The following is a 16,735-nucleotide window of genomic DNA, read 5'->3' as shown; positions in this document are numbered from 1 at the left end:
TTAAGAAAAAACGTAATGGTTTTATTTTTCTAAGAAAGCACTTTACATAAATGGTCATCGCTATTTAATTCTGTTTCGGTAAGAACAATGTACAACAATTTTATATAAAAATTTTTTTCTTGTGAAGACGACCGATGGTAAATGTCGTCTTCGATCGATCTTGTTCTTTTAAATTTGTACAATTTTATCCTTTTGTTAATTGACATTTCTCTCGAGCGTCTTTAATGATCTGTGGCTGAACAATTTTCTCCGGAACTTTTACCACCAAAACATTTTCATTCAGTTTGATGTGATGTTTTTCACTCTCGGAATCCCAAGATTCGTCGTGGCTACCCACCAATAAGACGTAGCTGTTATCTGAAAACAATTGCAATTAACAATGTAGTATCATTGAATTTAAACATGAATCGAATCTACCGTTATCCAAATTTATAAGTTGTACAAATTTGGATAACGGTAACGGAGAGACTTGGTATTAATTTTATTAAAAAATAAACGTGTTATTTGGCATAGTTGGTACCGTCGTGTAAAATGTAATCGCAATCAGGGAGGGGGCAAGGAGGCACGTGCCCTCTAAAGAAAATTTAAAAAATAGCACGTGCTTATTTACTTGTTTATAATCTTATAATATAATCGAGATGGGTTGATAATGATAATAATAATAATCGCAGAGCCCAAACGGTTAAGAGTTGAAAGTTGAAATTCGGTACAGCGACCGCGGGCGTGAACATGCTTCCAAGCGGAGCGGACAAACCGATTCAAGCAAATGTGCGCGTCCGGAGTAACCGCGTTTAGCGTGCAGCGACCACCAGATGACGCTTCTACACGCGCGCGCGTGCAGGAAGCAGCTACCAAGCAAGTTTGATCGCAGCTTCCAAAGAAGAAAATGGCTGATTTTGTAGATGAATGAAAACAGAATAACAAATAAATTGTGTATATATGTTGTTTGTACTTTAATTAATAATCTTTTACGTAATTTAATAATTTCTGATTTTGTATAAATGTAACATTTTAAAAATTAACTTTTTTAACTTATTATTCTATAAAGATTTTTTATATTTGTTGTGTATCTAGTTAGTGATAACATTTATCCTTCAAATTTACCGTTTTAATACTTGTCGTATTTTCCATAGTAGCATTCGACGAAGTCTTCTTGCCGCCATCTTGTAAACAACACGCATCCACTCTGGACAGAAGTCGCTCGCGAGTTGGAAGCGCGTACAAAGATTCTTTTCGCCCGCGGTCGCTGGACGCTGCCACGTAGGACGTAGCCTTAGGGTACACTAAAAAGGGATTTTTCGAAATTCCGCCCCCGCGGGGAGAGAGAGAAGGTTAAGAATTATCCCGAAAAACTCGGTTTCTACTGTACTATTTTAGATGCCTTTGGGAATTTCTGCGGGAAATCGAACGTATTTTTAGACCCTTCTAAAAATTCTCAACTATATTTAGTGTTTCATCGTATATAAAGTTGACATGTGCACACGTTCGCGTTATTCGAATTCTTCGTCTTAATGTTCGAATTTAGGCCTATATATATGAATGATTCTGGAAAATCCAGCTTATTTTTCGAATTTAGTAAACCTGAAGAAGAAACCAGAAACAGTTGCGAAAACGTTTATTATTCGTCACTTACAAGGGAACTGTCGGAGTGTCATCTAATAGATTTTAATAAAATTTAGTTAATAATTACGTTAAAAGTATACAAACTCTATGACAAATTTCTAGTATTCACTAAAAGTGTTAATCAGAGTTATTAGCAATCAAATGTCGTACTATTTTATAGTACTTAAACACAAATATGCAAATTTTTAGAAGTGAAAGGGTCGCGGAGGAAGACGGCGATATTACATTTAAAATAAATTCTGGAATTTTCGAAAATGGAAGAAGAATTAATAAAATTTAGTTTAATTACGTTAAAAGTATACAAACTCTATATTAAATTTGTAATGTTTACTAAAAGTGTTAATCAGGATTAATAGCAATCAAATGTCGTACTATTTTATAGTAGTTTAACACAAATATGAAAATTTTTAGTAGTGAAAGGGTCGCGGAGGAAGATACAGTAATACCTCGATTTTCGTTGACTTTGGTTTTCGTCGATTTTTTGCAAAAAATTTGCCTCGGATTTCGTCGGCGTGCCACATGATCTCGTTGCTAATTTTGCAAAAACAAAGAGCGACCCACGCATTTTTCTGCTCACAAGTCCTCGTGGCGGTGTTTTTTGCTGTACGAGCATTACTCCGCGCATCTAGCCAAACAATTCCATTGCTTCCATTCTTTTTAGTTCCATCGTGGGACCAAAGAAAGTTTTCAGAGCCAGTAGCCCTTCGAACAAAGCCAGGAATACGATCGAGTTGAAGGAAATCATTAAAAATACGTGACTGGCATTAAAATTGCTGAAATCGGTCGCATGTACTGTACTTTTCGGGAAGTCATCATCCACGATAAGTTTCGTTGTGGCGAAAAAGGAAGCAAAAAGGAGGCTAAGTGTGTAGCGAAAGGCGTAAATGTGCTAATGAAACAGAGACCGCAAACAATTGAAGAGGCCGAACAGTTATTATTAATTTCGATCAATCAAAAACAGTTAGATGGTGATTCTGTTTCGGAGACCATTGTATTAGTTTTTTATACTCATTTTATATTAATTTCTTAATTTTTTTAGTATTAAACACTACGAAAACAGAGGTATTACTGTATTACATTTACAGAGTAGAAGAAGAAATAACTCAAATAAATATTATAAAAGATTAGATATATATACTAGTTTAACAATGAAATTTAATATAAAAGTATTGATAGAATAAATATAAAAAAAACAATCGAAACGTAATAAATAAATACATTTTAATAGATATATTTAAAAGTTATTATATTCACAAATTATTAGATGGACAACTATTTACATGATATTTTTCAACAAAGCAAAATAAACAAAGAATCTGTTGGCATCGTGCACATTTAACAAATCGAAGATTTTCGCAATTACTCTCGACACAATTTAAACTGTCAGTGTTTAAAAAAGAAAAACAAACTTGTTTTACATTTAAGAATTGACACTTTTCATTTATGAGTCCAGAAGCGAACCATGCATGTTTAATCAAATTATTAAATATTGGCGCAGATAATTGATGATGAAGAATCGAATGTAATTTTATAATGCCATTTCTAGTTGTCCAAAACAATTTCATCGAAGAATCATTACAGAATAATTGTATAGCATTTAAAATTTCTTTAGCTAAAAGTTTTAATTGTCTATGAAATCCGACATCTAAAGGTTGGCATATAGACGTACACTTTCGTGGAATAATTAATATTTCGCATGAATTTTGATTTGTAAATGTTTGAAATACTGTATTATAAATATTAATATTTGTTTGTCCACTCCACGAGTCAATTATTAATAAAGAGTTTTCTGTTATATTTGGAGATAATACTTCTTTTACATAGTTTGTAATAATTGCTGTAGATAATTTGCCAGATGATCTAGCTGTAACAGTTATGTTTGGGGCATTGAACAGCGACGCTTGAACTCTACGTCCAAAGGTTCCATGACCCTCTTGTAAGCAAATAAATACATTACCTACAACTTGTCCGTTAGCATTAATTAAATATTGAACAGTGTAGGAATGCGTTACTTTATTACTTGGAGAATGTGCAAATCCAAAAGTGTTTTTTTCTCCTTTATATTAAAGTGTTCTTGGTGAAATCATTTCGTATGAAAAACCACACTGATCCGTATTGAATATGAAGTTACGTGAATAAGACGGCAATAAATTTTTTACTGTTGTTTGAAATTGCGCAGCTTTTACTAATATATCCTTTTCGTTCACTATTTCTGTTTTATTTACAAGTTTTGTAATCTTTCGAGATACTAATCTATATTCTTTTTTAAATTTTGCAACCCAAGAATCACTAGCGGTAAACTTAATTGAACTATTCAGTTGAAGAAATTTCTGTAATGCCCACATTTTTAATTGATTTCCTTTAACAATTTTATAGCTGCCTCGAGCTTCGTCAAACATTTGTTTAGTATGTTCTTTAATGATTTTTAACGTTTCAATTCTATGCTTTCGAGATTTAAATTGTTTTTCCCATTTATATAAATCACTAAAACGTTTTAATTCTTTAGCTCCTTTCCGCTGTAATGTGTGTAATTTCCATTTTGGGTGTTTCTTATGCAAGTTAAGAATTTCTTCTTTTCGTTTTGTTGAGATTATATTCTTATCGAATTTTTCATCATCTGAATATCCCGATTCACAGTCAGTGTCTGCGTTATCAGTTTCTTTCTCTAGAAGCAGACGTGTTATTTTATTATCTGAAATAGGCCTATCTATAATCAAATTATTATTTTCCATCTGACAAAACTCTTCGTCATCTCTACTTACATAACCACTTAAAATATCGCTAAATGCATTAAAAAGCAGTTTGGCTACCTGTTTATCAACGTCTGAAATATTAGGCCTACAAATATTTTCTGTAGGCCAAACATTGTCATATAAACGTTTAAATTCTGCTATAATGTTTTGAATATTTACATTTAATTCTCCCATTTTCGAAAACTAGAATTCATTCATAAATGTAATAGCGCTGTCTTCCTCCGCGACCTCTTCACTACTAAAAATTTGCATATTTGTGTTTAAGTACTATAAAATAGTACGACATTTGATTGCTAATAACTCTGATTAACACGTTTAGTGAATACTAGAAATTTGTCATAGAGTTTGTATACTTTTAACGTAATTATTAACTAAATTTTATTAAAATCTATTAGATGACACTCCGACAGTTCCCTTGTTAGTGGTACAGTAGAGAGTCGTTAATCGGAACCCCGGTAATCGGAATCGCCGGTAATCGGAACGATTTTCAGTCGGACTGTGTCGTGCTGAATCGAACGTTTTTGATACTAGATTTACTTCTAAAGTATAATTTTTATGTTTTTATATTCTTCAATATATTTTGTTTGTACAAAATAAAGAAATAATTTTTAACGATACGATAGCCTCGATTATTATTATAAAAATTTTCGTTAGGCTTAAAATCGACGAAAATTCAACACGAAGCGACACGCAACGGAGAAAAATTTGAACATCGGACAGGTTAATATATTTTTTCGTACATAATCGGTAATCGGAACAAATCACTTATCTGAACAACCCCAGTCCCCAATTGATTCCGATTTACGACTCTCTACTGTACTACTCACCGGTTAGTGATTGCAGTGAGTCTTCGTTATCGTTATCCTGGTGTAGTAAGCAGATATCCAAAAATTTTCTAATTAGTCTCGGAAGAGGGGGAACCTAATTCTTGCACCCGGTGAAAATGGGTAAGATCGATTATGATCTAATAATCTTAATCTTTGCTATTGATACCTTTTGCCCGAGCAACGCCGGGCTCATCTGCTAATGCTTAATAAAAATATTTTAAATATAATTTTTAATTTTATAGTTGGGAAAATTTTTGCTAGTTTTTTTTTTTTTAATTATTATTTGAAATTTCGAGTTTAGCCACTGATTCGTTCGAGGGTTTGCATGCTGGCGCGTAAACACGCCCACTGTGATTGAGCCATTATATTTGCAGTAGAAAACAATAACCAGCAGTCATCGCCAGTAAACCACGTGTGTGTTATGCATCAATAATACTGACAAAACTATTGTTGATGAATAATACACACGTGGTTTATTTACGATGACTGCTGGTTGTTGTTCTACTGCAAATGTAATGGCTCAATTATTAGCTATTTGGCCATAGTATAAACTCCCGAACGAGACAGCGACACTGGTCTAGTAAATTCGCTTTCAACGCTTTAATAGCAAGTAGTAAAATATAATATTTTTAAAACTATATATAATATGAAACTTTGTCAAGTTTAGAATCTAAAAACAATTTTTTGTATAAAGAATGACAATTCGATTGTAATACTTTTTATTCCATCACCTTTGGAAGTCTCTCACTCATCTCAACATACAGCAACAACTAAAATTCTCGCACGAGTTATTTTAGCCAGTATAAGATTTATTAATATATCTCCTACATAATGATTTACTCGATTCACATGATTATACAGAGCAAGTTTCCTAGTCAGACACTAAACTCGCGAACGAGTAGCGATAAAAGTAAACCCCTCTTCAACTTTGCTCGCTCAGATAAATCCTCAAACGAATATACTAGCCGAACTAATTACCCTGAGCGAATTTAATAGCAGCGAGTGGCTACTAAACTTACCCAATATAAATGAGCCTTAAGAGGCTCAATTACATCGTTGTAATTGATTGTAAGATTTCGAACAAGTAAAAGTTGATTTAAAAACACATCTTAGTATTAGGGAAATACGGTATTAAATGTTTTATGTTATACTTTACAAGAATTTGATTATTAAATAATAAAAACAGAAACGTAAATTTGTTTTTCTAACGCTTAATACCATCTCAAAGAATATGTAACTGACCTCAATTTCGGCCATTATCGGAAAGCCTGATCCGCAATGGAATCAATCAGTATGATTGAGGGGTAAGATAGATGCCTCATCCAAATTACTCGCGAAAAGTGTGAAGACCCGAATCGAATTCGAATCCGGATCTCAAACAGTGTATGCGGATGATTTACTGTTTGTTCAATAATAACATGTGAAAACGAAGTACGCAATGAGAATAACTGACATCATATCGCTATAAAAATTACTCGGGGATAGATTTAAAACAAATCTATTACTTTGCACTTTACTGATTCTTCTGAATTCAGGGAATGCATTTAGGTTAAGATTAATAAGAGACGAATATAACAAAAGAACTTACTAATGAGAGACAAGCAATGACAATTAGGATGCATCGTGTAATCCGCGAACGCTTTCATATTCTGTGGTCGTCCCAAGTAAGGACTGAGATTATGCATAATTTTCATTTTTCCCATTGAAATATCTCTCACGGTTACTCTCAAGGCTGTAATAAGAAAATATATCTTTAACAAATGTTTTATGAGGTACAAAAGTATTAAAATACTACTCACCAAAAGCAGAATTACAATAGAGTGTTCCGAAATTCGTCGGAAATTTGTCAAGGCATAAAGGACATAAACCAGAAGGAAGTTCTAAAAATAGTGTATTTAAATAGAATGATATAAAATTAATGCAATATAAAACAGGAATTAAATAAGCTTACCTGATGGTGGAGGTGGATTAACTGTTACTGGTATATTTTCCTCCAATCTGTCAGGAAAATCTAGTTCGTGATTGACCTCAACGAAATCTTTATACAAATCTTTGTTTTCAATTTTTTCAGAGTTGAGATCCGGTTCAACTTTGTTAGGTTTCGTGGTGGTGATTACGGGATTAACATTACTAATAAATTCGACTTCTAATTGTTGATCGTCCAAATTAGTATCAGTGGTATTCCCCAATAATGATAATTCCATTTCTGGAAGATTTGTGGGACAACTCGATTCTATCGTGTAATTAGTAGTAACAAATAACTCTGCAAGAAACAAAATTACAATCATAAATCGGAATCAAGATTAATCAAGATATAACAATATTTCATAAATTTATACATAACGTATTCAACAAGGATATTTTTCGCTTGCTGAAAGGTTTATTCAGTGAAATTTGGCTCACAAGTTAGTGTAATTATAAAATACTAGATGATCTGACCCTGATCACCTTCATAATATATATATATATATGTAAACATATACACAAATTAAACAATATTTTAAAAATCTAATAAAGAAAAATCAATATTAATGTAGAATGAAAAGGCTGTTGTTATTTTTTAAACTCTACCCTATGGGCACTAAGAAGACCTTTAAGGTCTATCATGAGTTCCGTCAGGTCCAGAATAGGACTGCCGTGTGGTAAGAGACGAGGCCGATGTATCCGTGACAGACCACCCCGAAAAATTTCTGGGTTTTTCGATCGCCCGGATTCGAATCCGGATCTTCAAAGTGGTAAGATGGCACCTTAACTGTCTCAGCCATTCGGTCAATCTGCATCTTGCAATCAGATGTCAATGTCTTTATTTTATAGATATTATAATCGAAGCTTTTCAAAGATTTCTGAAATAGTTTTAGTTAATCGAGAGTAAAATTAAGAGGAAACGAAATTTCTGAAATAAATAAATAAATATAATTTCAAAACTCTTGCTTCTTTCATTTGATTTCAGAGATTCTTGAAGTTCTTTCATTCTCTTCTCACAGTATTCGAAATAATACGTTTCATAATTTTATGACAAATAACAAATCAATTAAATCTTGTAAATATATAAATGAATTTGCAACAGTTACACCACTTTATTGTCAAATGGCAAATTTAAACTAGCAATTAACGTTAAAGATCCAAAATAAATATTGATCTTAATGTATCTCTTATTAAAAAAAAAAGTCTTTTATAAGATTACTAGAGAATTACTTGAAGTTAGATGAAAGAATTTCCATAGTTGATATTTAAGAAAGATTAAAACGCAGTGACTAATTATGATATACAAAATTCTTGTTCATTGGTATCAAACGATATGAAATATCGTTTATGATAATGGTTGATAGTGAATTTTAACTTTGTAACTAAACATAATTAACGAAGAAATAGCTTCAAAATATTAAAAAAAATGAATATTTCTAAGCAATTTTCATAAATATTTCGATCAGATTTGGACATTCCCAATGAAATGCCCAACTTCAATCTTAAGCATATTTGGGATGCTTTTGAGGATGATAATAATTCTTAATCATTTTCCAAAACTTTTCAAACGCTTATAAATTTTTTATTAAAGAGAATGTCTGGAATGTTGTTATTTACATTGTTAAATACATTCCAGTAGACTCATGTCTTTGCATTATACAAGGATTTTTTAAAATTGTTTTCTTCTACGAAAATGTAGTTAGTATAACTTATTTTCTTTTTTATACATTATACTTTGAACGCAAAGAGAAAATATATGTTAAAATGCTCAAATCACATTAGACCCTATAAATAAAAAATATATTTTATATCACTATTTACTATTAAAATATTAATTTTTTAAGTTTATAACATTAATAATTCAATATATATCTATTGAGATGAATATTATTTATAGAATCGAAAATAGTAAGATTATAGCAAGATAAGATAGAAAGAAGCTCAAGAATATATGCAGGATTTTTACAACTGTTTATATCATTTAAATTAACTGTTTATATCATTTAAATTTTGTGTGTTAAGTGTATTTCGAATTTGTTTTTGAAAATTAATTAAATAATATAAACGATAGATAAATCAAACTGTGATTTATTACAGAAACAGTAAGTGTTTCGGATATTTATGTGACTTACCTTGTTCATAATAATCATACAATTTTGCGACTGCAGGCATTAAATCTTCCACTTCGAATTCTTGAACTACGGTGAAGTGAAAGCATTTTTGCTCGTTTGTTAACTATATATATGTATTTTAAAAAAACAAAGTTTAATTTAATTAATTTTATAGAAAATTTAATATAAAAATTGTATATATATACAATCAAACCTGTTTTTATGCGGGGGATAGGGACCGCATTAAAAAAAAACGCATAAAAAAATCGCACGAAACTTCACGAATGGCTGTAAAAAATAGTTTTCGCAACACAATTAAAAAAATATTTTTTTTATGCGGTGAATAGGGACCGCATAAAAAAGTCTCACGTAGAAAATAACTCGAAACCGTACGAAATAGAATTTATTGACAACAGATGTCAGCACTTGACTGCATCGTCTGGTCTATTGTCTGTTTTACATATTTTTGTCCAGGTGGTGTTTTGTTGACTTAAAAAGTAAATAATTTCATTTTTCGCATATTCATGCAATAAGATTACTATAATAGTGCATTTATGCTATAATAAGTTTATTTAGCTATAATAAGTCAACGTGAGACATGACGAATCGCACGAGACTAGTCGCCAACTATACTGCACAAATAAAAAATCGCACAAAAAAACTGCACAAATTAAAAATTCGCATTAAAAAAATCGCACAAATAAAAATCGCACATAAAAAAAAGCATAAAAACAGGTTTGACTGTATATATGTGGCTTTATAAGTAATTTGTTAAGAATTTATGATAAAGTGTTTTCAATTGAAAAACAGAATTCGATTATTATTTCCAACTTCAATTTGATTTATTATTAGCTAATGGAAATAATTTATTACAAATGTAATAACTTTGAATATTTAGTTTTTAAATTATTTAAAAATACAATGTACAGCAGATTAATTAAGTTTCGAATTGAAGCAGATTAATTTTTATACTGTAGTTTATATTGGAAAGAAGGGGCAGAAGCAAACAGGGGAAACCCCAAGGTCTTCGCTCCTGTTTGCTTCGACCCGTTTAATAAAATTTTCGATTCTCGGTGCTGTCGTTTCCATTCCCACCCCCGTGATAGAAAAAAGTGTCGTGATGATTTTAAGTGTTTCATGTATTTATGTATATATAAAGAGTAGATGTACTGGTATGCCATGATGTGATTTTAATGGCAAAATTAACAAAATTTTTCTGAAACAAATTTGAATTTTTTTATGTTCATAAATCATATTTCTATCTTTAAGTCTATCACAGTTATTTAAATATTTACAAATAACAGAAAAATTATAACATCTATTAATTTCAATGTATAAACAGAAATAAATTAAATTATTCATTTAACTAACTGATTGTAACTGGATTCGTCCTATTCGCAGTTCCTATAACTTTCTACTTCCTATTGCTATCTTTCGATGATAATTTTAAATATTATTCCTGTTCGGGAGCAACTCATCTACAAAGTCTGCAGTTCTGAAGCCCTTATAGGCGAGATCCTAGAGTGAAATATTGGGGGGAAAAATTAAAAATTCCCCCAACATTTCTGAATAAAAAGTTTTTTAGATGATATGTACCGTCATTTAAAGAAACTAAATTATATCATTTTAAATTCAAATTTTTTAATGTATTTTCGGCATTAAATTAAATAAGCTAGTAAGTAGAAAGAACAAATATCATTTTCAAACAGTACAGTATATGACAAATTTATTCATTATGTCGTTATTAGACGCGGATAACTAAGACGTTTTTTCATTTATTATATTTAATTTATTCGATTAAAACGGGTTATGTCATTGGCTTGCTTATCCAGCTGCTTTAAAGCCGCTTTACCAGGAAATGAGACTATAAAATATATTACAGATAATTTTTGTAATATTAGTTTATCTTCACATTCAAATTAGAATTGAATTTGTTTTTATTTTTAAATATTCAACATTTGGATATTTTTTATTGCACATTTTTTATATGTAAGCCTATATTTTACCTTATATGTTGATTTGAACCGCTTGGTTTCATTTAAACAGAATAATTTAAAATAACTTGAATAATTTAAGAATTGTTTTTTTTTTCATTTGTATAATCGTTCACGCGTCATGTAGTTTTAATTGTTTAATTGTGTAAGGATATTTTAAAAAATCACGTTGCTTTTCTGATCTTATTATTGGAATATTGGATTTTTAATAGTTAAAAAATTAAATTAAAAATCTTACGGCTTACTTCAGAAAAGTAAAATACTATCACGTCCGCGTTGACTTCGTGACGTTTCAAGAAAAGATCGGTTCTTTGATGAAGCTGAAAATTTTAGTTAAATAAAAAAAATAATAATAATAATTTAAGTAAGATTGTTTTTGTATAAGTTATTATAAATTTACATAAATTTGTTTTCAATAAATACAAAAAATATATTGGAAATATTTGTCCTATTAATATTATATGCAAATATTTAAAATAGACACGCTTCTAACTATAAAATACGTGTAATAATTTACGTGGAATATTAAGAAGAATGAAAATTAGGTAAATATGATAATGTCTAAGAATGAATTTTTAAGAGAATATTTATTTATTAGTTTGTGTGTTTAAAGTAATACTTTCAATTTTTAAATATTAAATTAAATTGGCAGAAACTTGATCTATGTGTTAAAGACTGTATGAAATATTATTGTACTTTAAAGATTAAAAAAAAAAAAAAAATAGATCGATGTAATTACCGAATGCAAACTCCATTCATCTGGAATATAACCAGATACCATTTTAAGTTCGATCACAGCCATATTAGAAGTTTTGTCTCGTATTTTATATCTAAAGTTTAATAAAAGAAATTACATAAATTTCTATTTAATTAAATCTTATAGGAGAAATAGACTGTCAATACCTGATACAAACTTTAATATTCGGTTTATTGCAAGTAGAACTTCCTAATCTTGTCGAAGTGACGCTTAAATGAAATGCCTCGCTTCCTGGAATGTTTTTAGTATTATAATACATCTCGGTCTGGAAAGTAAAACGAACAATGATAAGAAAATTTATTAAACAGTTTCTACGACAGTAATCATTTGATAAATAATTAAATTAGTTAATTCTTATCTAGCAATTATTTGACGATATAAGGTTACTTTACTACAAATATAAGGTTCTTACACAATTATTTTAAATTACAATACTTAATGAACAATTCTGTATTCTAGTATAATAATAAACTGTAAAATTATTAAGTTCTTTCAATTAATAAATTGTTAAGTTACACAAGTTGATTTTAATCTTGATGCGGTTATACCTGAATCATAGCACAACCGTCTCCAGTCGCTTCAATGTCCATACTACTAGGGAGGATGGGCAACTTATTCTTTTGAACGATCAGTTGATTTATTTTATTCAGGATGAAATTGTACTCGAAACCTTTTCCTTCGACAATTAAACTGATATCCAGATTTGTCTGATTTGTTAACTTTCCGTATTTAGCCAAAGCTTGAAGAGCTACTACCGTATCCTGGAAGCAGAAAGAGCCAAAGTTAAATGGCGAATATAAACTGTATGCAATGCATCCTTATAAACCATTCGATACGTACTTGAGTCGAGACGAAACCTCCTCTAGAATTTCTGGATTGGACAATCCATCTTAAAACCGAAGACGCTTCCGCGATGCGTTTATTACCACCTATTTGCAAATATGTTAAAATTGCATATCCAGCAATCTCCACATTTAGCGATTGTTGTCCTTGGTCCCAATAAACCATGTTTTCTAAAGAAAAATTCAGTATCTGTTTTATACTTAGAAAATGAAAATTATTTATAATTTAGATTATTTCTTAGATTTATACATTCATTACACCCATAAATTCTATCTACATACTGATATATATACTGTACAGTACATATTATAGTCAAACCTCGATTTAGCGGACTTAATTTCCGGTTTATATGTCATATGTGAAAATTAACATCCTGTTATTTTTTAATTCTCTCCGCTCTGTGGGCACTAGAATGCCTCTTTTAGCAAGCCCATTACGGATTCGGCCAGGTCCACAATGGGCGGCCGGGTGGTGGGGGACGGGGCTCGACATATCCGGACGAACCCCTCGAATTTTTTGCATTTATCGACGTTTCACGGTTCCCTGAATTCAAAAAATGTAAAAATCTGGAGGGGGTCATTTTTTGATGGATAGTCACACTCTTCCTCTGTTATATATAGCCTAATAGAGCCGGGAAAGTAAAACAGATAAACCAACTCATTTGTCAATTTTTTAACACACGGATTCGGAAAACCTACTTATAACGGACATGCCTTGCTCGAATTACTTTGTTAAATCAAGGCTTTACTATATCTGCATGATCTTGAACGCTCAATGCTATGCAGAGAAGCCTCGCAACGTTTCGCCACTTATCTTGGCTAATATTCTATTGTAGTGTAAGATAAAGTATACACAGGACATCGAGAAGGGGAAAGCTGGGAATTTTTTCCCGAGCCTGAAGGAAACTTAGGGGATCTTAGTGGTTCCTACCTCTATAAATTAGTGTTATTTTTACTAACAAAACTTAAAATTTTAAGACTGCTTTTTATTAATAAAGAAATATTTTACGTATTTCATCTTTCAAAAATGCGGCCCTTAGTGTACGAAACATCGTAAAACAAAAATCAACTTGTGTTTAGCAATCATGATCTTTAAAATAGCTATAAATTTTACTCTAATTTTTCAATAAGTTCATCAATTTCTTATATTTTTATTGTAATATTTGTCATGATAAACGCTAATCTGTAAATTCGTATCATAATTGATGAAATGTTCGTCTCTAATAACCAAATAAGCCTATTTGTCGTATTCTCAGAAAATATGTCGTTTTTTCCGTAAAGACTTCGGGTAATAGTGTAATCCGAGATAGAATTTTCTTTCATGAAAAGGCCTCTTATTGAGGTGCATGGCGTTCAGACCTATGTCACATGCTGTATTTCTAATTTTCGTATGACTACAGTCTCAAAGATTTTCTTTAATTAGTAACGTTTAACTTACAAGCAATATGTATTTCGGCTTGTTATCCTTTAGAACGATTTAGTTTTTATTAACATATTTCCAAAATAATATTTAATATTTTTTGTAGAAAGTTGATAAAATATTTAGTTTATAAAGGAATTTGATAAATATTAAAAAAAAAAAAAATCCATGCTTACTATTATAAGTTGCCTTTTCTTTCAATTGTTGTAAATATTTCTCTGCCGATGAATGTTCTGCTAGAGCTGCTGCGTAAGCAAATAATGCCAGAGAATAACTATTCGGATCCGGTTCTGCATCCATGCAAAACAAAGCATTAGTAACCGTAGAAGAAGATTTGTTTATTCCAGATTCGAGAAGAGCGATCAAAACGTAAGCTGTTAAAGTAGAAAGAAATTGTTGATTTTCACCGACACCTCCCTGTAAAACATAAGAATTATATATAAATGGCTAATGTTAAATTTTCTCATACGAATACGGCTAAATATTTACTTTCATTTCTTGACGAAGCACTGAACCAATGGATGGAAAGCATCCATTCTCTAATTGTTTTTGTACAATCCATTGTGTACTGAGTTTAAGATCTTCTTCGTCGATAAAAATAAAGCGACGAGCTTGAGCGAAAGATCTAACGACGAATGCCGTTAACCACATACTTCCGACTAAATCGTTGGAACCAAAGGCACTATAGGATCCATCAGAATGCCTGTAATTCAGCTCCCTCTGATAACCTACGTCACGAAAGAAAAGATTTGGAAATTACAATAATATGAGCAAAGTTTATATTTATAAAAAATAGTCACCAATTTTCATATATTCCAACGCTTTAGACTTGACGTCTTCAGTTAATCTGTTTGTTGCAGTAAGATAATCGAGAACGAATATATTTGGAGTGAATAATACCATATTCTGTTCTCCACATCCCACAGGTAATTGTACTAATCTGCTTAAACCTTTCAAAGCTGAACCCATTAAATCTCCTATATCATAAACAGTTGTAGTTAAGATAAATCAAAATTTAAATATATATATTTATATAAACTGTATATTAACAAATATTTTGTAAGAAATACATGAACCTGTAACGGAAAAATATGCCGATTCTGAACCTTCTATTACATCAGTTGGTAGTTGAAGATCAATCTGTTTACTAAAGATTTCTTCCGGATAATCTACAAAAATATATTTTTCATAAATTTTATATTTGTTTCAAGAGAGAAGTAAATTAATAAGGTTTAATAAGTCATTATTCATAATACTCGGCCATTATGAATAATGGCTAAAACGGCCGCACAGCCTGATAAATATTGATTAATCTATTAAATTGACCAGGCATTATGTGTAAATCCTTTTGGACAATTTGATTTTTTAAAAAACTAGTCCACTTATTTCATTAAGAATTATCTGTTTTTGTAAATTGTTTCAAAGTATTTTAAGAAAAACTTGCTCATATTATATGATTAATATTAATATAGGTATATTTATTACATAAAATTCTTTATTAATCAATACACACACTATGTGATAAGTAGAATCATTATTAAAATAACTTTACTTTAGCAATTACTTTGCACATTGCATTCAACAAAATAATTTGTGAAAATTTCACTTACAAAACAATAATTTTTTAAAGTGTTATTAACTGTGCTAATTAAATTACCGTATTTTACGGACTATAAGACGCATTTTTTTCTTCGAAAAATTACCTCCAAAATTCAGGTGCGTCTTATAGTCCGTAAAATACGGTAATATTAACGAAATTATATAATTTTGTCGTTCAAAGTATCATTATCATCACTTTGTCCAACAGATGATAAGTGTTCGTATTGACCAGTCAATTCATATATTAATACTACTTAACTGATGTTTCATTTTGTCCCTACGTAAGCCTTTAATTTGCACTAGTTCCTTTATGAATTATTTTTACATAAAATCATTTTTTCATTATTTTATTTGTTTTGAATTTTTGCGTCCCTAGACCCGGGCCTAATGGGAAACCCGCCACTGTCTCTTTTGTATTAAAGGAAAAGGAATAAATAATAGTGTCACGAATTACGCTCTCTACAGTATATGAAATGAAACTGTCCATTAAGTTGTATCGAATATTTCGATCTCATTAAACAGGAGAAGAATAAAGTAAAGCAGTTGTTGTATCGAATTCTCGTATATCGAGCACTCGTAAATTTAATCATAGTTAAATTAATACTGTATAGGCCTAATATAAAATACATTTCTGATAAGCGATATAGGTTCCTATTTTGACAAGTCTGTATCAAGGATGACCACCCTTGATTTAGAGCAAAATTTACTATACAGTTTCCAATAGATTATATGAGAAAAACAGATGCAAACTAGAGTATTTGTCACATTAAGCTGCATTCAATAATGTCAGAAGCTGGAATGCTGACTTAAGAGTCAGATTCGAGGGCACTAGAAGTGGATCAAT

General features: G+C 30.6%; 1 protein-coding gene across 1 annotated transcript in view; it reads right to left on the bottom strand.

Annotated features, from left to right (window-relative positions):
• Positions 1 to 16,735, bottom strand: part of LOC136976460 (pregnancy zone protein-like) — a 28,178-nt gene continuing 11,443 nt past the window's right edge. The window contains exons 21-34 of the mRNA XM_067271742.1: positions 15,369 to 15,461; positions 15,093 to 15,269; positions 14,782 to 15,020; positions 14,469 to 14,709; positions 12,871 to 13,043; positions 12,579 to 12,791; positions 12,177 to 12,295; positions 12,013 to 12,103; positions 11,519 to 11,593; positions 9,301 to 9,403; positions 7,155 to 7,466; positions 7,003 to 7,083; positions 6,792 to 6,935; positions 1 to 357 (exon numbers count right to left, since the gene is read on the bottom strand). Of these exons, the coding sequence (XP_067127843.1) occupies positions 185 to 357; positions 6,792 to 6,935; positions 7,003 to 7,083; positions 7,155 to 7,466; positions 9,301 to 9,403; positions 11,519 to 11,593; positions 12,013 to 12,103; positions 12,177 to 12,295; positions 12,579 to 12,791; positions 12,871 to 13,043; positions 14,469 to 14,709; positions 14,782 to 15,020; positions 15,093 to 15,269; positions 15,369 to 15,461 (2,234 nt within the window). The 3' untranslated portion in view covers positions 1 to 184. The remainder of the gene's footprint in view (positions 358 to 6,791; positions 6,936 to 7,002; positions 7,084 to 7,154; positions 7,467 to 9,300; positions 9,404 to 11,518; positions 11,594 to 12,012; positions 12,104 to 12,176; positions 12,296 to 12,578; positions 12,792 to 12,870; positions 13,044 to 14,468; positions 14,710 to 14,781; positions 15,021 to 15,092; positions 15,270 to 15,368; positions 15,462 to 16,735) is intronic.

The sequence above is a fragment of the Centruroides vittatus genome, unplaced genomic scaffold (assembly GCF_030686945.1).
Source record: "Centruroides vittatus isolate TY-2023 unplaced genomic scaffold, ASM3068694v2 contig_400, whole genome shotgun sequence".
NCBI classification, from domain to species: Eukaryota; Metazoa; Arthropoda; class Arachnida; order Scorpiones; family Buthidae; genus Centruroides; species Centruroides vittatus.
The sequence above is the reverse complement of the archived record's forward strand: the minus strand, read 5'-3'. Positions and strand labels throughout refer to the sequence as shown.